The 23,513-nt window shown below is 42.6% G+C and overlaps 1 protein-coding gene across 6 annotated transcripts in view; it reads left to right on the forward strand.

The window, feature by feature from the left end:
- Positions 1 to 23,513, forward strand: part of HIBCH (3-hydroxyisobutyryl-CoA hydrolase) — a 70,449-nt gene that overhangs the window by 36,817 nt on the left and 10,119 nt on the right. For all 6 annotated transcript variants that reach the window (XM_088676168.1, XM_060281387.2, XM_035136099.3 and 3 more), the window contains exons 7-11: positions 10,563 to 10,641; positions 11,370 to 11,515; positions 12,148 to 12,234; positions 14,950 to 15,008; positions 16,355 to 16,436. In XM_088676168.1, coding sequence (XP_088532294.1) covers positions 10,563 to 10,641; positions 11,370 to 11,515; positions 12,148 to 12,234; positions 14,950 to 15,008; positions 16,355 to 16,436 — 453 coding nt within the window. The remainder of the gene's footprint in view (positions 1 to 10,562; positions 10,642 to 11,369; positions 11,516 to 12,147; positions 12,235 to 14,949; positions 15,009 to 16,354; positions 16,437 to 23,513) is intronic.

A 23,513-nucleotide genomic window follows, 5' to 3' on the forward strand; every position in this document is an offset into this window, starting at 1 on the left:
AACGCTCAGTCTCTTGCTAGCTCAGTTTTTCCTTTGCTTGGGTTTTTTTAAATTGGTGAATGTCAAAAATGAAGCTTGTTTTTGACATTTACCCACCAAGTCATTATAAATGATGGAATTAAGGGTAAGCTTTGAGGTCTTATAAAAAAGTGTCGGGATTTCCTGCTGGTCTCAAAATCTTAATTATATGTCAACATTTATTATTCATTGACACTGACATGATACACTCATACTAAAAATCAATAATTGCATGGCTTTACGGGTAGGTAATGGTTGGAAATGTAAATAGTATGGATTTGGTCTAGAGTTATTCATGCTGAAAGTGGACTCACTACAATCAGTGGGACTTGTTCCATTGATTTCAGTGAATCTGCTCTCAGCATGATTCAGTCTGGATCTAACTGTATGTAAACAGCTTTTAAGATGCTTCCCCTGAGCCGCTGCTGTTTACTTGGTCATCTTTAAAGATGGAGAAGATCCACGATGCAGTAGGTAGCTTTCTGTTCATGCACAGGGACTTTACATTGCCTTGCTTCCAGTGGCAGCTCCTCCCTTTCAAGGTTGGATAAGTAGCACCCTGTAAGACACATGGGGCAGTTTCTGGAAGAAATATTGGTCCTCAACTGTTTAAAATTTTAAAAGATGATGCTGTTAAGGTGCTACACCCAATATGCCAGCAAGTTTGGAAAACGCAGTAATGGCCAGAGGATTGGAGAAGATCAGTCTACATCCCAATTCCAAAGAAGGGCAGTGCCAAAGAATGCTCCAACTACCGCACAATTGCGCTCATTTCACACGCTAGCAAGGTTATGCTTAAAATTCTACAAGGCAGGCTTAGGCAGTATGTGGACCGAGAACTCCCAGAAGTGCAAGCTGGATTTCGAAAGGGCAGAGGAACCAGAGACCAAATAGCAAACATGCGCTGGATTATGGAGAAAGCTAGAGAGTTCCAGAAAAACGTCTACTTCTGCTTCATTGACTATGCAAAAGCCTTTGACTGTGTCGACCACAGCAAACTATGGCAAGTTCTTAAAGAAATGGGAGTGCCTGATCACCTCATCTGTCTCCTGAGAAATCTCTATGTGGGACAAGAAGCTACAGTTAGAACTGGATATGGAACAACTGAGTGGTTCAAAATTGGGAAAGGAGTACGACAAGGTTGTATATTGTCTCCCTGCTTATTTAACTTATATGCAGAATTCATCATGCGAAAGGCTGGACTAGATGAATCCCAAGCCGGAATTAAGATTGCCGGAAGAAATATCAACAACCTCAGATATGCAGATGACACAACCTTGATGGCAGAAAGCGAGGAGGAATTAAAGAACCTTTTAATGAGGGTGAAAGAGGAGAGCGCAAAATATGGTCTGAAGCTCAACATCAAAAAAACCAAGATCATGGGCACTGGTCCCATCACCTCCTGGCAAATAGAAGGGGAAGAAATGGAGGCAGTGAGAGATTTTACCTTCTTGGGCTCCTTGATCACTGCAGATGATGACAGCAGTCACGAAATTAAAAGACGCCTGCTTCTTGGGAGAAAAGCAATGACAAACCTAGACAGCATCTTAAAAAGCAGAGACATCACCTTGCCGACAAAGGTCCGTATAGTTAAAACTATGGTTTTCCCAGTAGTGATGTATGGAAGTGAGAGCTGGACCATAAAGAAGGCTGATAGCCGAAGAATTGATGCTTTTGAATTATGGTGCTGGAGGAGACTCTTGAGAGTCCCATGGACTGCAAGAAGATCAAACCTATCCATTCTTAAGGAAATCAGCCCTGAGTGCTCCCTGGAAGGACAGATCGTGAAGCTGAGGCTCCAATACTTTGGCCACCTCATGAGAAGAGAAGAATCCTTGGAAAAGACCCTGATGTTGGGAAAGATTGAGGGCACTAGGAGAAGGGGACGACAGAGGACAAGATGGTTGGACAGTGTTCTCGAAGCTACGAACATGAGTTTGACCAAACTGCGGGAGGCAGTGCAAGACAGGAGTGCCTGGCGTGCTATGGTCCATGGGGTCACGAAGAGTCGGACACGACTAAACGACTAAACAACAACAACAACAACACCCATGTATTCTTGTATGCACAAAAGCACTTCCTTGATGAGGATACCAACCAGAGAGGTGTGGGGATATGATTCATTGATGAAATGAGAGACTTTTAAGACTTCAACAGTTTTGACAGGCTTTTGTCTTTTCTAGTACAAAAGAGGAACAAAAGATTGCCATCATGAGATTTTACATAACACTTTAAATGGAGGTATAATTTAACAATTTATATGCATAATCCTAAATAATTTTGCTTACAGAATTGAGGTGAGAGAGCGTTGGCCTATCAAATTAGTTCAGAAACAAAGTGCTAATCTTGACAGTCTTATTAACTTGCTATTTTTTAAATGTGCTTGCCCAAATTTCCAAATAAATCACTGGAATAATTTCCTCCGTATCCATTAAAAACATTGTGCCGCTGAGTGATGTCTGTAAAGTGGGAGGGACACAACACATCTAAAGTACCTTTGGTACTTAAGCAGTATTCCCTCTGAATGCCAGAAGCCAAGCCGCTTCTGAAATTGAACAGATGCTCACAAACAGTATATGATACAGTGTGTGTCTCAAATAGTACTGAGAAATTATCGAATAGCTAGGATGTGTGTTTGTCCTGTTCAAAGAACAAAAAAGTTTTAAGGAACCACTTGATATTGTCCAAACTCTTAGGTGCTCCTACAGTAGCCTTGTGCATCCCAGCTAGTGTTGCTTCTCATGGAACTTTTAAATATACAAGTGCCCCAGATTTAGCTGATCAGAAGTTGGATCCCAACAACCGTGTTTACCAAAATACGTGTTTATAAATCACGTCCAGTTTTCTTACCAGTCTTTTCTTTCAGTGAAAAGGTTCATAAAGAGCATCTATGTTTGGGATACACTTCAGGAAATGTGTGCTGCAGAATTTCATCAATTACCTAGAGTAGTATTATTTTTTTGGAGGCGGATGTCAAACGTAGAATTGGACATTTAAGCCTACTACAGCTACTGTATATTCCTGCGTAGAAGACTTCTTTTAAACCCAGGAAAATCTTCTCAAAAGTCGGGGATCGTCTTATACGCCGGGTCGTATTTCTTATACGGCAAGTATGTCCCAAACTCTATATTTTAACTGGAAAAGTTGGGGGTCGTCTTATACGCCCAGTCTTATACGCCGGAATATACAGTAAGTATTATTTCTGCTTTTTATTATGCTAGCAAAGGTGTGTCTATAACTCTCAGTTTCCTCTCCAAAGTATACTTCAGTGGTCAGGAGGATCCAAATGGTTGGTACATGTGTGTCCTTTAGGTCAGCTCAATTTTTTACTTTTGTGAAGAGTGCCTTATTGCCAACTGCCTTTGAAAGATTTGACTTTTTTGTGAGAGAGAGCAAGCTGTTGTTCAAGAAATGTAAGCCTGATGTCGTGTGGAACTCTGCATATGGTTCTATGGACCCTGATCATTTCTTCACCATACAGGAGAATGTGTCATTTCCATGCACCAGCTTTTGAGCTGCGTATTCTTTTTTATTAATTTTCCAGCTATGAACAAAACCAAATGGATCAACAATGGTGATATCTCCCTCCTACTCAAAGTGCAGAGTCAGCATTAGTTGTAGATATATCTTCTGTAGAGCCTAAAGTGTTTGCCACAAATTGAAGTTAAACAAATGTATTGTTCCACAATGATCCATGAGAAGCTGGTGGGTGGAAGAGGTTGTGTTCAACAGATTGCACATATTCAATAAAGGCAACCCATGTATAAAAGGTTGACATTCCCTGCCACCCAATGTTGTATTCTTTTTTCATAGAATTGTAGAGCTGGGAGGGGCCACAAGGGTCATCTAATCCAATAGCCTGCGGTGCAGGAATCTTTTGCCCAAAATGGGACTCGAGCCCATAACTCTGAGATTAAGAGTCTCACGCTTTACCTACTTGATCTATTCAGGCATTCTTGTTGCAGTGCTGTTAAAGGTAAAGGTACCCCTGACTGTTAGGTCCAGTCGTGGACGACTCTGGGGTTGCGGCGCCCATCTCACTTTATAGGCAGAGGGAGCTGGCGTTTGTCCTCAGACAGCTTCCAGGTCAGAATTGGGGCCCATGCCTGTGAGAATTGCATATTCTTATGGAGCTTTCACTAATTACTTTACTGGTGTATCATTTTGAACACCTAGTTCCATGCTAAATATAACCTTTAACTGCATCAGACCGTTTAGTGCCAGAATAATGGAATGTGACTGTGTAAATTTAGAAACACGTAGTGTGGGGGAGCTATCATCAGTTAATGGAATAAGAATGCAGGTTTAAAACATAAGTAAGCTGGCATGTAGGTACTTGAATATACTGAGTTGCTTTGAACAAATGGATAATGCACAGGCTAACGAGGGGCAAGTTTTATCTAATGGAAATAACAAATTTAATTATTAGCAGACTCTCATCCTGCATTTTGTAAAATCCTTGTGGGCTAATGTCACACTGTGTTGATTTAAGCCCGTTTCCATTTATCACATGGGCCGCTAAAGCAGACTTTATCAAAAAGGAGGTGAATTACTTGTCACGAGGACAATATTTAGAGCAGCTCAAACTCACAGATGCTTCAAATGCTCAGTTCTTCCTACACCTGCCTAGAAGTTGCTGCCATCCAAACACTAGATTACAGTAGCTGCTTGTTGATCTCCTTCCTTCCCTGTTCTGACAGATGTTTTGTGCATACAGATATATAAACTTCCTGCTCTGTGTTCCTGAGTCTTTGTTTAGAGAACCCTAAAATACCCCAGATGTGCTGGAGATACTAATCTCCATGATAGAATTGGTACAAGATTGACCTGCATACAATTTTGCACTCACGACTGAAAATGTTGAAAGCAGCATTGAATCAAGACTGAAAAGGATTGTATCTTTGCTGATGCTGCAGTATATTCCCCATCTGGCATATTGGCTCGACCGTTAAGTCCCTGAATATTATCCTGCAGACAAATGGTGCAGTTAGTTTCCTAGCTAATCTCCGGCTATGCGTAGTAATTCCTGGTAGTGGATAAAAATGGCGTTAGCCCGATGATTCACGGAATGCTTGTATTTGTGTAGTCGATCAAACTTGCATCTTTCCTCAAGCGAAGAATTCTGTAGATGTGGAAATAGACTTCTGTGGAAGGTTTAAGGCATTGGCAAAAATTGGAATCACTTGAGCAGGGTTTTACATTACTGTAATGTGTCGAATACTTTAATTTTGTTCTTCTTGGGAGTTGGAATAGTTTTTTAAAAAATGATACGGAATGAAATAAAATACGTATTGAAAATAAAGGTTTATAAGGTAAATTGCCACTCATAATTTGATAGAACCCACTCATAATTCAACAGAAGATTCCTCCTTTAATCTTATATGTAGGTAAGGTGTAGACTGTCAGATCAACGTAAGAACTTTAAAGCATAAAGGCACTGTTAAAGTAGGCCAGGTATTCTTTGAGATCCTAAACATGCAAATTTTTGTGCGCTTGTGTTTTGGCAAGGTGCAAGTGTGCACATCTCTTGCTCTTGAAGAATTTTGAGAGCTCGCCTGCTGCAGCGCTTAGACCATGGGTAGGCAAACTAAGGCCCAGGGGCCGGATCAGGACCCATCGCCTTCTAAATCCAGCCCACGGACTGTCCGGGAATCAGCGTGTTTTTACATGAGTAGAATGTGTCCTTTTATTTAAAATGCATCTCTGGATTATTTGTAGGGCATAGGAATTCGTTCATCCCCCCCAAAAATATAGTCCGGCCCCCCACAAGATCTGAGGGACAGTGGACCAGCCCCCTGCTAAAAAAGTTTGCTGACCCCTGGCTTAGACTGACTAACTAGGCAGGACAGGGGAGATCAGGGTTCACATTCCCCACCCCAGCCATGAAGCTGGGCAAGAATTACTTTGGGCCACTCACTCCAGCCCAACCTACCTCACAGGGTTGCTGTTCTGGCTGCCCGAGCACTTAGGACAGCCAAGCTAAACATAAATCATGTTCTCTGGCCCATGTAGATCCGTTTGCCAATCCTTGAAGTCTGGGCAGCTCAGCTGCTTAGAGCATGGTGCTGATAACGGCAAGTTTGCAGGTTTGATCCCTGTTTGGGACAACTGCACATTCCTTCATTGCAGGGGGTTGGACTAGATGATCCTCAGGGTTCCTTCCAACTCTACAATTCTATGAAGCTATGTAATTGTGGTTTCTGCCACTCGCTGTTACCTCTCCTCCCCTTTTGAACCTATGAAGCTGCATTATGCCGTGTTAGATAATCTAGCCCAATACAGTCTACGGGTACCCGAGATAATTTTTCAAACATTTCTTAATCACAACTATTTATGATAAGAGGCTCCCTCACATCCAAGAGGCTAATGAGACGTCCTCATATATTTAGTTTTATCAATACTGCGCAGCGTCAGGTGATCCCAGGCCATACACTAGGGGAATTCAACTTTTGACACTCCGCTTATAAGGCATGTGTTGCTCCCTGTTATGCATCAGATTGGAAAAGCAGTTGTGTAGCAAGTCATTGACTTTTGGGGGATTAGAGCACGGAGCAATACCCACAGCTCCCTCCCTGTTCCGTTACACTGCATTAGTCTAAACCCATAAACCCGTCGCTTCTTGGCACTTTCCCATTTTTGCCTGATGCATTGTGTCCTGCATGTTACCCCTGACATTTACAAAAGTCCTAGCAAATTACAGTTCCCAGCGCAGCCTGAATGGAATGATTTGAGAATTTTCTCAGTTTGTGTTGCAGTCTGCTTTCCACCAGATGTCAATAAGAGACATATTTGTTGGCATCTTTCACAAATAGGAATCCAGCATAAAGTACAAACGTCTTTTTGCCCGAATGCTGAATCTGGCAGGTGCTTGACTTGCAGACAAAACAATACATCAGTCAGTTAACCTATAGCTGAGAACTCATCAGATGCACTTTTATTGTATTTCTAGGGGGTGTGCCCCTGCTCTCATTGCTCCACCACCACTAACCCACGAGTGGGGAACTGTCACTTATCAGTCACATGTGATCTTTTTGATATCACATAATTGATAGGTGTTTTTCCACCAACCTGTCAAAATCCCTTGTGGGGTTCCGAAGCTTCTGCTGAGGGATGCCAGAAAAAAGGCTGCATTTTGAAATGTGGGCTTCTTTCTTGCTATTTGTGATGGCAATGGCAGCAGCAGCAGCCTTGTTCCCTGTGCAACATTGGAGGTTGAAATGGGGTGTGCAGCCCTCCTCCTGCTGCATATAAAGGGCTTTTGCAACCTTCCCAGATGCAAGGAGAAGCGGGGGGGGGGGGCATCACAGTGAGTTTTCAGAGCCTCCTTTCGGAGCATCTTCAAAGAGCATTAAATGGAAATCTCCCTCCTTGAGTAGGCGTGTTCCTAAGACCTGCCCCTTTCCACCTCATGCTGCTGCTACAGCCAAATGGGATGAAGAACTGGCCCAGCGGTGGGAAGAGAGGAGCATGGGGAGGAGGCCAGAAGCAGTGGCCAGGTGGCTTCAGAAGGCTGCCTCTTCATTGTGTTCAGTGGCTTCAGTTGCAGATTACTAGGCAGCCCGGCGACTGCTTCCAGTCCCCTTCCAGCACTCCTAATATGCAGCAGTAGCAGAAGCAGCAGATCCCATGCTCATTGGAGAGGAGGAAAGTGGCCAGTAGCGATGCTGGCCAGCCTTGGACTCTGGATCCTGGAGGCAGGGACCCTATTTTTGGCAGATGTTAGCATATGTCATATTGAAACTCTTGATTCTGTGGATAACATTATCAGGTCCTCCTGAAAAGGTATTGCCAGAATACTATGGCGACAGAGTTTGCATCTGGGTTTGCTGCAGGCGCTGTCCCCGTGTCGATATTATGTGATATTTAGCCACAGTAAACCTCGCCATCCTTCCGCTGTTCACTTGATGCGCATCTGGAGACTTGATTGCCTGCTAAAGGGGTTCATTTATGTAGCAGCCTTGAAGTAAGGGAACCCATATCTTCAAATAATCTGGTTTCCCCACAGAGATGCACTGCAAGGGAACAGCGTAAGTGAATTAATTAGCCTTTTATTGTATTTTGAAGGTCATAATCACCATGGGCTCTGGCAGCCCAGTGGAGGTGGTGTGTGCTGGCGCCAGGGGAAGTGAATGTCTCTGCAGATACTTCACTCTTGAGGCTCTTGAGGCTGTTCCTCGAGAGCCCCTTTAACTTGCTGACAGATGTCAGGAAATACATAGAAAAGGCCTGCACAGCCTATGTGTTGGCTTCCGTAGATCAAAACTTCAAGCTGCGTTGATTGGTTTAATTATTACTGTTTATGCAGATTGATTTGAAACCCAGTATTTCCAAAGCACAACTCTCCTTTTTATATGATGCTCTCATGGGCAGTAGTAACAGGCTCTATCCCCGCTCCTGCCAGCCTAGCAGTTCAAAAGCATAGCAGTGCAAGTCCATAAATAAGTATTGCTGCAGTGGGAAGGTAAACGGCGTTTCCGTGCACTCTGGCCCTCGTCATGGTGTCCCGCTGCACCAGAAACAGTTTAGTCCTGCTGGCCACATGACCTGGAAAGCTGTCTGTGGACAAACACCAGCTCCCTCGGCCTGAAAAGCGAGATGAGTGCCGCACCCCAGCCTTTGACTGGACTTAACCATCCAGGGTTCCTTTACCTTTACCTTACCTTTTAGTAACAGGCACCATGTTAGCAGAAGCATTTCTTCTGCACGTGTGAAAGAAGTGAGATCTTAAGATGTTGCATACCATTGGCTGTTATTTTATAAGCACTTGTAGTTAAAAAAGCATATATTTGTTATCTGCTACCTGATGAAGATGCTGATGCTGATTATATTTTATTATTTGTACCCCGCCCATATGACTAGGTTTCCCCAGCCACACTGGGCGTCTTCCAGCATGTACAGAAACATAATAAAACATCAAACATTAAAAACTTCCCTATGTAGGGCTGTCTTCAGATGGCTTCCAGAGATTGTATAGTTATCTCCTTGATATCTGATCTAATGAGGGGCACCTTCTTAGTTGATTTTTAAAAGTAGACAATGAAACAATTTAAAGCTTGCAACCCTCATAAAACAGAGCTATCATGCACTCTCTCAGAGGTGAAGAAAGAGCGTAGATGTTGACTCAGCTGCTGGCAGCCATATTTGTTTTGGGCGGGGACAGGCATTTGGCTCAAATGCAAAGGGGAGGACATAGGGTTAGGCGGACCTGTGGGTCGTTCAGAAGGCTCACCGAGGAGAGGGAATAGCCCATGTTGGCTCCCATCACTGCCAGTTAATAGTCTCATAGCTCGCTGTGTTGCTCTGTTGAGTGCGTGGGGGGTGATGTCAGAGTTTTTGCTGTAGAGTCCTGGCTCAGCCAGGAGTTACATAGGAACTGAGGGGTGATAGAGTTGAGGCCGCTGCTGGGAACATCTCACAGCTTCTTAGGAAGCCCAGCCCGTTCTTGGAGAAGAATAGCTTTTAAATGTGTATTTGAGGGAAGCTCCATATTAGAGGTAGCCTCTTCCTACACCAGGAAGACAAATGGCTTGAACTTCCACAAGGAGAGAGAGAGAGAGAGAGAGAGAGAGAGAGAGAGAGAGAGAGAGAGAGAGAGAGAGAGAGAGAGAGAGAGGCATATTAAATGGACAAGCTTAATATGGTCCCAGGTTGCTTGACAGGAGAGTGGTACCATCAAGTGAAGTTACATTACCAAGGAAAAGGAGAAGAGGAAACATAAAAATGTAAAATGCTTGGAATCGTTCCGTTGGCGGTAGTTCTTGTAATTTAAACAAGAATTGTTATTTTTTTTTGGGGGGGGGAGGTATTCTTTGCATCACAACTTGGCTGTTGTATCTTAATTCCACATGGGTTCCAATCTCTCCACTTGGTGACATAGCTAACTCTCAGCCTGACCTAACCAACTCACAGGATTGCTGGAGGAAGTTGTTAAGCGGAAATAACAAGGATGGGGGCAGAATATGCTACCTGGCTAATTCTGGTACTATATCAATACTGTGTGATTTTTGTCCTTGTACTAGTTTGGGGTATAATGTTAAGTTTAGATTATTATTATTTTAAGCTTCAGTGAGCACCTCTTGAGGCTGTAAAATGGGGTATATAAGGATTTAAAACAATAGCTAAAAATACAGGGGTTGGGGAGAGCCAAGCATGCCATTTTGAAGAAAAGGAGGTACAGTGTTTCTCCAAAAATAAGACACCGTCTTATATTTATTTTTCCTTTTAAAAACACCACACGGTGGCTTATTTTCAGGGGATGTCTTATTTTTTTTATTACGTGTCCAGCCTAGCCTCTTCCTTGGCGCCCTCCAGAACTGCGCCTATCACTATGTCTTATTTTTGGAGTATGGCTTATATTGCGCAAATGCGTAGAAATCCTGCTACGGCTTATTTTATGGGTATGTCTTATTTTTGGAGAAACAGGGTATATGAATAAATAGACTTTGATAAGCAGTTGATTTGTGTTTGTAAATGCGTGTGCATATGTTGCAGATTTTTAGTATAACTTCTGCCTTTGTTTTTTATTTTTATTTTTGTTTTGGTAGGGTGTCGGTGTGTCTGTTCATGGGCATTTCAGAGTCGCTACAGAGAAGACGGTTTTTGCAATGCCAGAGACAGCCATAGGTAAAGACTGCATGTTAACATTTTCCGTTGTGCTACCTTAAGAATTTTGATAGAGAAGCCGTGGGGTGTAGCAGTTAAGATTGTTGACTTTAGCGGGGAATGGGTTCAAATCCCTGCCTTTGCATGAAGTTTGCTGGAGACCTTGGTTACACTCTTTCAGACTTACCTGCCTCCATGTATTAATGTATTATTATTATTCTCATGCTTTCTGTATTTCTGAGGCAGCTGTCAATAGATGTCCTTGCATATCATCAGCATCAGCATCTGAAATTAATACTGTAATAGTAATGGTCTGGTCCCTGAATGAATGGAACTCTCTCCCCCCCCCCCTTTTAATGAATGCAAATGGAGGTTCCTGGTGGAAAGGAGAAGCAATTTTTGATCATTCATGGAGGGGTAATTTAGGGTCTGAATTTGCTAGAAGAAAGGGCAGTGTGAGGAACATATACAAGAAGAAAACATAGAAGTCCCGGGTCAGCGTCATTCGTAAAAAGGTGTAGTTTTGGCCTTTAAAACACGGATCTATGAAGCATAGTGCCCATGGAAATCAGGCAATAGCAGAATGACTGTGCCTCAATGTGTTTTTTGATAGTGAGTGAAAAAAGGAGGCAGGGACAAACTACAAGGCCTGGAGAAGGTTTGGAAAAGACAAAAGAGCAGCAGTATGTTTTAATGAGAGGAATAGTTTCCCACCTTCATAATTTTAATTTTGCTTTCTTCAATTGCAGGTCTTATTCCTGACGTAGGTGGAGGCTACTTCTTGCCAAGGCTTTCAGGGAAGCTAGGATATTTTCTTGCCATGACTGGATTCAGGTTGAAAGGAAAAGATGTTCACAAAGCGGGAATTGCTACTCACTTCATAGAAGCAGAGAAGGTAAATCTACCTGAGCAGGTACCCGGCCATGCTGTAATCCCAGGTGAACACTGGGGCCTAGTTTGGGGCTGCTGGATTTGGGGGGTGGGTGGGTGTCTTCTCAGGCATCTTTTCGCTTCCTGAGAAGGAGAACAAGTCCTCCTTTCCCCTGCTAATGCTTCTAGAGGTATCCTGGCTCTCAAAACAAATTTCCAGGACACACTGCAACACCGAATTAGGCACACTGAAGCCTATTTATTTCAGTGGACTTTAGCACAACCTACTCTTATGCTGCACTGAGACTTCAGAGTTATGTGGCCTTCTTCCTTTTTAAATTTTTAAAAATATCCTGGCTCGTTAATGGATAGTTAATGGAAACTGCACTGTTGTTGTGCACTCACTCATGTTGGCCTGTTGATTAGAGATATAGTAATCTGAACATGGCTACTGTATTTGAGTCTTTTGATCTCCTTGTTGTGTATTTGCGAAGGCCACCTTCACTTTTTCTGAGAGAAGTGGGGAAAAGAATGTGCTTGCTAGCGGGGTTTGCCCTACCCCGTTTGATTGCCACGAGTTCTTTGCAAGGGAATATATTGAAATTATATCAGCATCTCGTGAAATAATGCATTTGGCAATTGTATTTTCGTTTGCAGGTGGCTGCCCTAGAAAAGGATTTGACAGAATTAAAGTCCCCATCGAAGGAAAATGTTGCTGATATATTGGATTCGTATCACAAGAAGGTAATTGGATAGCTAACAATAATAGAAGACTGCGAAAAAGGAGAACCTTCATACAGGACACTGAGTCTCTGTAAGTGTTGCTAATTGATCCTCCACCCCGTAGCACCTCAGTGACATGTTATAAAATAAAGTTTGACGATTGATCATAAACTGCACCCACTTACGGCCTATTCTCTTTGCAGTTCACCCCTCCCCTGATTGTTGCTCTTCACAAGGTCACTTTGTGTTTGAAATGTTGTCAGCTAAAGCAGCTGTTCATTTCAGAGCACTGAAGATTTTTTCCCCCTTTTGGTTTTGATAGTGTTCCAAAAATACTAGTGCCAAAAATTACTTGCTGGAATTACATCTTTGGTGTTTTTCCTATATGGGACACTTTATGGATTTGCTTTAGTTTTTCCGGCTTTGCCTATTACCTTTTAAAAATGTTTGTGGCTGCAATCCTATACACACTTACCTGGGAGATAGTCCCATTGAAGTAATAGATAGCTCAGTTGGTAGAGCATGAGACCCTTAATCTCAAGGTCGTGGGTTTGAGCACCACATTGGGCAAAAGTTTCTTGCATTACAGGGAGCTGGACTAGACGATTTTTGTGATCCCTTCCAATTTTACGATTCTATGATAATTGGGGCTTACTTCTGAGTAGACATGGCTAGGATTGTGTTGTAAGATGCTAATCTTCTGCTTAACCGATGTAACGTATGCAGCCTAATGGGTTTCACAGAATACTTCCTTAGATGGAAAGGAATGAAGTCTAGCTCTTGCCTTTGTATGCTTGAAACTTTGCTGTCTTCGAAGAAGTCGGACACATGAAAGGTTGATTCTCTTTCTCCTATATGGCTGCATCTTTCTGTACCAAGCTTCTCTGATCAACAGACAATGGGAATATTAATGGAATGAGTTTATACAGTAATTTTTCAGCAAATCAGGAGATAGAATAGTGATGTGCAAGCTGAGAGCTAATGGAGCGGAAGCTGTGCACAGGGAGCCACCAGAATACAAATGACAGGCATTAGTTTTTGATCCACAGCTGATGCTGTTGTAACTGAAACATATATTTGTAGCTTAACCTTGGCCCCTGCAGAGCCAGCAGGTTCAAGGCATTTGTCACGAGCCACAATTTGAATGCTTCATGTCGTGCAGGGCCCCTCTGGCCGTGAATAGTCAATACCAGTCACCTAATTGACGTTCCTTTCAATCGAAATGTGTATAAATATAGTTCTAGTAGCACTGTGTGTTGCTGTAGATAGAGAAGGGAAGGCTAATTTGCAGGGTGGCAAGGAGCGCCTTTCATACATAGAAATAATTTCACAAGGAGCAGCTTTTACCACAAACAGAGGGGAGCCCTTCTTTGGTTTGTAGGTTTGCTGACCCTGACGATGTGCCATGCCGCATTTGACAAAATTCCTCCTCCTACAGAACATAGAATCGTAAGGGTCCATAAGAATCATCTGATAAGAAGACACCTGCAATGCAGGAATCTTTCTGCCCCACGTGGAACATGAACTCACAGCCCTGAGATTATGTCTCATGTTCTACCAACGGAGCTATCCGGCCATACAGTCGTACCTTGGAAGTTGAATGGAATCCTTTCTGGAAGTCCATTCGACTTCCAAAACGTTCGGAAAACAAAGGGCGGCTTCTGATTGGCTGCAGGAAGCTCCTGCAGGCAGTCGGAAACTACGTCAGACATCCGACTTCCAAAAATAGTGTGCAAACCGGAACAGTCACTTTCGGGTTTGCGGTGTACAGGAGCCAAAACATTCAAGAATTAAGCTGTTCAAAAACCAAGGTATGGCTGTATATTGTAATGGCATGGGCTCCTAGCAGTCTCTCACCCAAAGGGCTGATCACATCCATACCTACTTAAGTGTCAGTACCATTGCAGCATCAGTGTTTCTGAGGCCTGTTGTTCTTTATATCCAGCCATCCTGTTCTTTTTGTGCACCGTTCTTATATTCCACACTGTGCAAAAGTAGATAAGCTGTTAAAACGGTAGATAAACTTTTATCTTCAAAGCATAGCTAGAATGTGTGAGGCACTTTGTTTTCAGAAGCACAAAAGAGACAGCTTTGTGTTCCATCAGCTATTTAAAAAGGATTCTGGAATCATGGACGTTGCTTTAGTTACGCTTTGAGCCAGGGGTCAGCAAACTTTTTCAGCAGGGGGCCGGTCCACTGTCCCTCAGACCTTGTGGGGGGCCGGCCTATATTTTGGGAAAAAATATGAATGAATTCCTATGCCCCACAAATAACAGAGATGCATTTTAAATAAAAGGATACATTCTACTCATGTAAAAACACCAGGCAGGCCCCACAAATAATCCAGAGATGCATTTTAAATAAAAGGACACGTTCACCGTCCGCGGGCCGGATTTAGAAGGTGATTGGGCCGCATCTGGCCCCCGGGCCTTAGTTTGGGGACCCCTGGTTTGAGTCCATCTGAGGATGCAGCACTGAATGTTCAGGGCTTGGTTGTAAATTTGAATGGGAGACCACTGCAAGCATCATGCAAAATCAAAATAGAAGTGTAATAAGCAAACCGAGAAACAAAAACAGGTTAGCTATAATTTTAGAAAAGTCGCTTGAACTCAAAATGAGATTTAATTTATTGCATTTCTTTTTTAAAAGCGAAAATAGCAAATAGCTGCTTTGTTGCATTTTAGAGTTTGGGATACGGATATGAAAGGTGTTGGTGTGTTCTGCTTTTTGTAACAGTGCAAAGTTGATCAAGAAAAAGAATTCGTGCTTGGTGAGCACATGGAGAAGATTAACAGGTACTTCCCATTCATTCATGTTTAGCGGGAGCTGTGGGTTGGGTTCAGTAAACCTTTCAGTTACTTTTTGTTGAGATTCTTGCAAAAATATTTATTCAATAGACCTCTTTTGCAAAAATATTTATGTGATAGACCTCCTTTGATTCGTTAGCTGTTAAATAATTGTGGTTCCTCACTGGCCAAACTGCACATAGCAAAAAGAAACTAGATTTCTTTCTATACGGGCCCTTTGCCATCATGTATCCTGTCCCAAAAGCAGGAGGCGCACAGAGGTAGGATGTGTGTGCTGAGCTCTCCCTCTCCATCCTCCTCCTTTTCCTCTGCAGTTTGTTGTTCTTCCTCCAATACTGGAAGTGAGCTTGGCTAGAGAGGAAGAGCCCTCCCTTGGGTGGGAAGCTCAGAAGGAGAGAGGATTCAGCATCCCTGTGCAAACGTGCATTAAATCGTGTGACACCCCTTCCTTCCCCAGTGGAAGGGTGACACGAGTTTGTCAGGCCAGATTCAGTTAATTGAAAAACACTGGAATAAGGCAGGTGCTAACAAAATCTTTTTAACTGATTACTGGACAGAAAGGAATGATAACCATGGCTTGTGTAAGTAATAATTGCCATGTATTAAACCAGAAATGCCTATGAGGATTTTTGTTAAAAAAAAAAAAGTTACCTGAATACCACTTTGACCATGTTAATCATTGCTGCCCCGGTAGTTATTGCTAAAACATGGTGTGCCAACAATTATTTAGGATTGAGGTACATTGTTTTCTATGTTATTGCGGCCTCTTTGGCACAAACATTAAGGATTGTGATTTAATCTCTTTAAAAATCTCTTTTTAAATGGGAAAAATCTTGCCAAGGACATTTTCTTGAAACGGTCAAAAGCTTCACATGCTACCTGGTGTGGCTATTTTAGTATATCTCTAGCTGATGGTACATGTATTTTCAGGTATACATACACCAGTCATACCATCAAGTATTATAAATATGTAAATAAGGTATATAGCTTGGGAGTATTATCCAGTGGTACCTTGGTTTGCATACGTCTTGGTTTGCATACATTTTGGATTACAAACTCGTCAAACCCAGAAGTGCATATCCTGGTTTGCAACCTTTTTTTTTGGATTACAACCCATTTGTTTTTTGATTACGAACAAAAAATTTTGGAGGCCCCATTGGCGAAAGTGTGCTTGGGTTACAACCTGTTTTGGTTTACAAACGGACCTCCAGAATGGATTATGGTTGTAAACCAAGGTACCACTATAATTGCTTCCAAAAAAATCCCTGTAATTTTTCTGACTCTTGACAAGTATTTCTCTTCTTGATTGAAGTATGATATATTTTCTGTTTCAGCTTATTTTCAGCAAACAGCATGGAAGAAATTGTTCAGAACCTGAAGAAGGATGGCTCCCCTTTTGCACTTAAACAGCTAGAGGTGAGGTATTAGATTTTTTATCTTTTTTAAGGGTTGCATATGCAAACTACCATTTTAAAGCCTGCCACACTGCCGTGAGTGTGGCACAGGGCAAACCACAATGGGCTGTATTCAGCACTGCCATGCTGCTCTGGCAACAGACTTCCACTTGTGCAATTAAACTTAATATTATTATTTATTAAATGTATATACTGCCTTTCATATGAGAATCACAGGGCGGGTTACAATATAAAAGCACAAAAATACATACCATAGTAACAAACAACACACACACAGTTTAAAAGGCCAAAGGTAAAGGTAAAGGACCCCTGACCATTAGGTCCAGTCGTGACCGACTCTGGGGTTGCGCGCTCATCTCGCATTATTGGCCGAGGGAGCCGGCGTATAGCTTCCAGGTCATGTGGCCAGCATGACAAAGCCGCTTCTGGCAAACCAGAGCAGCACATGGAAACGCCGTTTACCTTCCCGCTGTAGCAGTTCCTATTTATCTACTTGCATTTTGACGTGCTTTCAAACTGCTAGGTTGACAGGAGCTGGGACCAAGCAACGGGAGCTCACCCCGTCACAGGGATTCGAACCGCCGACCTTCTGATCAGCAAGCCCTAGGCTCAGTGGTTTAACCACAGCGCCACCTGGGTCCCTTAAAAGGCCATAGATTGTTTAATTAGCCAAATGCCTGAGAGAAGAGGAATGTTTTTGCCTGGCGCCTAAAGATATGTAATGAAGGAGCCAGGCGAGCCTCTCTGGGGAGAGCGTTTCACAGCTTCCCTCTCCTCTCCTTGGCAAACCCTGCCCGCACCCTCAAAATCTGTTCCAGGGGGTTGGGGGCCCATCTGCAGCAGACTGGGAAGAGGAGAGGAAACTGCCCACTGTGTGAGTAGAAAGCTGCTTGCACAACATTAGATACAACCTTAACTCTCAGGTTAGAAAAATGGCAGCCTACCTGACAGATCCATTAAATAATATCAACCACAACAATAACCCATTGTTGACTAATGTAAATAGCGAGAACCAAAATACCTTGTCACAACAGCTCCACTGGTGAGTGGTCCACAGTTACTGTCTATAGAACTTTATATGGCTTGGGTCTAGGCTTTCTGATGAACCATATCACCCTATATGAGGCAGCTCAGGTTTTGAGATCTTTGGGAAGACTTTCTCAGTCCAGCCACCTGACAAGACATGTTTAGTGAGGACATGAGGGCCTTCTCGGTGGCTACTCCCAGACTGGAACTGCCTTCCACAGGAGGCGAGGCTCGTCCCCTCTCTGCTTTCCTTTCACTGGCAAGCAAATGCTTCCTTGTTTAGGCCGGCCTTTGACCACGAACTGGTTTTTGCAGCACGGTCATCAATGGTGGGTGTTGTATATTTAATTCTTCTCTTGTTGTGGTTTTAAAAGGTTTTAAGTTGTTTTGATTCAGTTTCCCCCCCCCCCCCAATGTGTGTGTGTGTGTGAATAAAATTATAACTGATTGGTATGTGTGTGTTTTTATAGCTGTATGTTTTTAATGTTGTGAACTGACTTTGGCCCCGCACTGGGAGAAAGATGAGGTGATAAATAAATCCTGGGATCCCCACTTGTCCTCTGAATGGCACAGTGGCTGGGATCAAAATAACGGTGTAGCTAGTTCTGTTCACCCACATCTTATACCTGAATTTCTCAAACAGCACAGCTTTTCTCAGCACCAGTGTTTTGAAGCCAGCCATGGTTGCAGACTCCATGGTTAGCATGAAGAGGACCAATGAAGGTATAATCCTGCACCATTGTTACCCTGGAAAGGGGAAAGGAGGCAGACATTAATGTGTGAAATGTGAGGACCTTGTTAGCCTATCGCTAGGAGTTTGAGGATATTTCAGTGTGCACCAGGTCTTAGCTGTCTGCAGTTTTAAAAGTGTACGTATTCCACTGATTTTGAGGGATTTTGCTTTCCCTTGTTGATTGGGTCATACTCACAATTTGTAAGTGTTGGTTGGTGAAGAATAGGATTTCGGGTTAATGTGGAATCTGGAGTACTAGTTTGTAAAAAATACACTGGGCCTCATGTGCAGACAGACACACCACGAGGTTTCTGAATCATGGCTACAGGAGACTTCCCATCTCAGTCCTTTGCCCTCAGACATGCACTGGGCTCTGAACTTGGTGGAGATGATGCTCTCATGGGGCTTATCAGCATGCCTTCCCACTTCCTTTTGCAAGTTTGTTTACACATGAGTAGGTTGAGCACCCCAGCAAGGCTACTGTCTGAAGCAGATAGCTAATTTTACTTAAGTTTAGCTATTCACGATGAGTTGTATCCAGTGGACTTCCTTTCTCTGAAAGCTCTGTGACCCAGCAGAGGCTCCCGTGAATAGAAATGAGGGAAGTGATTTCCCACAAATTCTCCCTTTCTCTTGCAGCCCTCCACCCACCCACCTCTGGAGGGTCCTCAAAGCCTCTAGAGCAGATTTTAAGGGGTATGAAGAGGACACAGAAGGAATTTGTGAGAATCTGCTTCCTCCCCCAGTGCGGGGTCAGAGAGCTTTCTGTCAATGGAAGAATGGTATTGGATTACTTCCCCCTCCGCCTTTAACATTTCAATTTAAATTTTGGATAAAAAGCACAAAACTTTACTATGAGGAAAGCTTCATTTGCTAACATTTTAATGTTTAAATTTTGTATTATCTCAATTTTGACCCACGGAAACTATAAATATAACCAAATTGAAGTATGCATTTTAACTTAAAATAAGTGTTCTGAGCGTTTGTTTAGTCAGTGTATCTGCAGAGAGGTGTCTGTTGCAATCTGGATCAAGGACTTTTGCATGTAGTTGTTGAAAATGAGTATGGACAGGAGACCTGTTCAGAGGTATCAAGGGCATCCTTAACTGAAAAGAGCAGCATTAAATTTTAAATCTCTTCCATAATAAAATGGCGTTTATTCAAACAATTGAGAACTTTTGGGCTGTTTTTAAAAGTAGCTGTCGCACCAAATTCTTGCTTGGCTTAGGTGGCAGAATCCATTAACATGTGTAAGCATCTGTTGATGGCACAGGTGTGAAATTGCTGTTTGTCTTGAATCACACAGCGGAAGGCAGCAGGTGTAAAAACACTGCTGGATATAGACTTGGCATGTTAGAGGGGGAAACATTCATTGCTGTGTTTTAAAACTATCAGCACAATTGATTGTGTTTTCAGCGTTTGCTCAGTCTTGCACTGCTGGATGGTGTTTCTGATGCTGAAATAATGGAGATCAAGCAGGTGAAGACTTGTCCCGCAACCTGCTCCAAGAATCCACATTCTGTGTGTCCAAAAGTTATACCACAGCATATAGATTAGGTAATGATTAACTTAGAGCTGCTGCCTGTTTATTCTTGTTCTCAAGCCCTGCTGTTCTACAGTTGCTGATAAGAAAATTCCTAGACTTCACTAATGTTTTGATGGCCTTGATTTTCTGTTGACCTTTTTTTTTTTTGAAGATTTATACCCTGCCTTTTGATCCTCAGTGCAGCTCACAACATAACAAGGCAGTGCACAGTGGAACAAAGTGTGTATGCACACAACAGCCAGCAGCCATTGTTCTGCTGCCTGTAGGAAGGGCTTGAGCAGGCATAGGCAAACTCGGCCCTCCGGTTGTTTGGGACTACAAATCCCATCATCCCTAGCTAACAGGACCAGTGGTCAGGGATGATGGGAGTTGTAGTCCCAAAACATCTGGAGGGCTGAGTTTGCCTATGCCTGGGCTTGAGGGCCCTTTTCTGTACTTCTGTAGTCCCAGGGCAAGGGAGAAACAAACAAGCTTCCTGCAACGGCTTGGTATAGGTGCTAGATGGGACTAGGCTAGTCTCCTCCTTGCCACATTGCTCTTCTTGGAAGGCAGATGCCCCAACTTCCCAGTGACCCTGTAGTCCTTTGGGTAACAAATGGGGCCCGAGTGTGTTTCCCGGGATGTATGTGTGTGTTATAGTCAGCCAATATAGCTTTCTTGAATTATAACTAATTAATATTATTTATTTATACAACGCCCATCTGGCTGGGTCTCCCCAGCCACTCTGGGCAGCTCCCAACAGAATATTAAAAACACAATAAAACATCAAACATTAAAAACTTTTAGATGTCTGCTAAAAGTCAGATAGTTGTTTATTTCCTTGACATCAGATGGGAGGGCGTTCCACTACCGAGAACGCCCTCTGCCTGGTTCCCTGTAGCCTCACTTCTCGTAGTGAGGGAACTGCCAGAAGGCCCTAGGCACTGGACCTCAGTGTCTGGGATGAACGATGGGGGTGGAGACGCTCCTTGAGGTATACTGGGCCGAACCGTTTAGGGCTTTAAAGGTCAGCACCTTTAAAGCACCTTTAAATTCTACAATTGAAAAATATATGAATGAATGAATGTTAGCCTCACTGTAGCTTATAGAGGTTCATTCCAACTTAGTTTTCGATTAATTTACACATGTCAATAATGAATTTATCTTTTGTTCTAAAATCACCCTTTCTTTACCGTAGAGAAGGTCTGAGATTGGATCAGGTGGGTAGAGTCAGTTCAAGTTCAAAATAAAAGTTGGCTTTTAGCAGATGCTAATTAACTTAGATGGTGATACCTTTAAATCCACGTCTAGACAAAGCCATGCAATTTGTAAGCCTAAGTCCTATTTACTGTCCATTTAATTGAACCAGTAACATGCTGGCTCTCATCCCCTGTTTTTAGGGAAATTAAGTGATGAATAGCTCAGTTAGTAGAGCATGAGACCCTTAATCTCAGGCTTGTGGGTTTGAGCCCCACATTGGGTGAAAGATTCCAGCATTGCAGGGGGTTGGACTAGATGACCCTTGAGGACATCTCCAACTCTACAATTCTATGATTCTATGTAGCTTTGCTAAAACAAAGGTGCTGGAACTGGAGGTCCTTCCTGCTGCCCCCCAGTGAAAAGTCTAAAAGCCTGCAAAGGTTGTTTTCTTTATCGAGTTGTTAATCAAAACAAATTAATAATTGAAGCTTGATACAATAATGCTATTCCTCCCCAGTTAGCACCGATAACTGTAACAGATAATGGAATATATGCATTTATTTTTGCCTTTGCAATAAAATCTAGTTAAAAACTGAAGTGTGGGCAAAAAGGTACATATTTTGTATGAATGCATGGTATTGTTTGTAAGTGGTAGCCACTGGCCTTGATTTATTTAAGGACATTCACACATGGATCAATGGCTGTATCAGAAACCATGTGTGCAAATCTGATTTGTGTAGAAATAGGCCATCTGTGTGGCATCTCCATTTCAGAACTTGTCACATCTAAATACCTTCAAAAATGGTGACTAGACTTGGGTTGGAGTGGCTAGTTTAAAAGCAGCGTTGAACTTCCTTGGAATTATTATAAAACACGTAAGATTGTTCAGTGTATATATGGTTTATTCTGGTGACACATGAAGAAGTGTTGAAAGCCATCACATGAATTTTTGACATCTGAGCTAATTTTAAAAATGCACCTTAGTAGAGAAACAGTGACTCTGATGTTTTCTGTCCCTGGCTGTCCGGAACATAACAAAGTTATCTATCAGAGTCTATACAGTACTTCCCTTGAATCAAATTTTGTTTTGAAGCAGTATAAAGAAAATTAATTTGTGTCTTTGAAAATACGTTCTACTAGTATTGAAAGCTCAAACAATACTGCTGATGCAATTAGCAATAGGCTAAAACAAACCAATCCAAATAAAATAATTAAAAGTAAAATAAGCAGACCAACAAACTAGGGGGTAACAAGTAGCAGTAGCTGTCAAGAGATCTCTCTCAGAATTTCCAAAATTCTCTCTGGATATAAAAATGGCTGTAGAAAGCAGGGAGGAGGCTGTCAGGATCCTCATAAGAAGAGAATTGTAGAAAATCCAGTCTGTTAAAGAAAAGGCCCTGATTCTGTTAGTGGAGACTTGTCTAGCCTCAACGTAGGATGGAATTTGGAGCAGTTAGTAAAAATCCACAGTGCCTTTATAGACTCATAGAAATCATTACAATGGTTTTATAGATACAGTCATACCTCTGCGCTTCAGGTTGTGCATTTTCAGGTTGTGCACCATGCCGAACCCGGAAGTACTGGAACGGGTTACTTCTGGGTTTCAGTGCTTGTGCATGCACAGAAGCGGCAAATCACGATCCCATGTGTGCGCAGACGTGGCGCTGCGGGTTGAGAACGCTGCGAGTTGTGAACGTGTCTCCCGCACGGATCATGTTCGCAACCCGACCGTCCACTGTATGTAAAACACACCGGATAGGATTGAACTAGTGAATACCATCAGTGGAAGCCCCAGGCAAGGACTTTTACATGCTTAAGGGGGCTCCCCCACTCTGTATTATTTGGGGCTTTTATTTCAGTAGGTCAAGTGGTATATTTCTTTATCTTGTGTACAGCTGAAATATAATTGAAGGCAATGGTTGTAGACAGGCTCATGCAAAGGTTAATGACGTTAGTGGAGTAGCACATTGGGATTTGTTTTGTATGTATGGTGTTTTTGAGAAGTTACAACCACTGTGAAAGATATTAGTTTGTACAATGCTTGGTTATGTGTGCGCTCACTACAGGAGCTAGCAGTTATAGCTCTGGCATTTTATATACGTGAGCTAAGCAGAGTTGGGATCATTCTCTCGTTCCTGTTATACCCACTTAGAGACTTAGTTTTGAGTAGACATGTTGTGGTTTCTGTATAATGTCACCTTAAAGTTGGATGCTGCTGCTTATTCCAGTTTTTAAACTTGCTGTGGTGCAGAGCCGGCATCCGTTTATTCCCAACATCCAGCCAGATGAGGATTTTACTATATACCCCACAAGAGAGCTGATAAAATTTGTCCCGCTGCTTAATGTAGATGAAGTTGTTGTTCACTGAGTTTATAAGTGGCCACCATGAGGCAAGTGAATAAAATTCGTATTACCATTGCCCAGGCTTTTTTTTTAAAAAATGTAAACTTCCTTGGTCGCCCATAACACATTATGTATTGTCACTCCAGACTTTAATTCAGTTGCCTGCTAAAAAGAAATGAATGTCACTGTAAATATTTTGGACTGGAAAATGTAAAGCTGAGTTTTTGGCTTGACAAAAGTTGGTGGGTGAC

This window comes from Zootoca vivipara, chromosome 1, assembly GCF_965207765.1.
Source record: "Zootoca vivipara chromosome 1, rZooViv2.hap1.1, whole genome shotgun sequence".
NCBI lineage: Eukaryota > Metazoa > Chordata > Lepidosauria > Squamata > Lacertidae > Zootoca > Zootoca vivipara.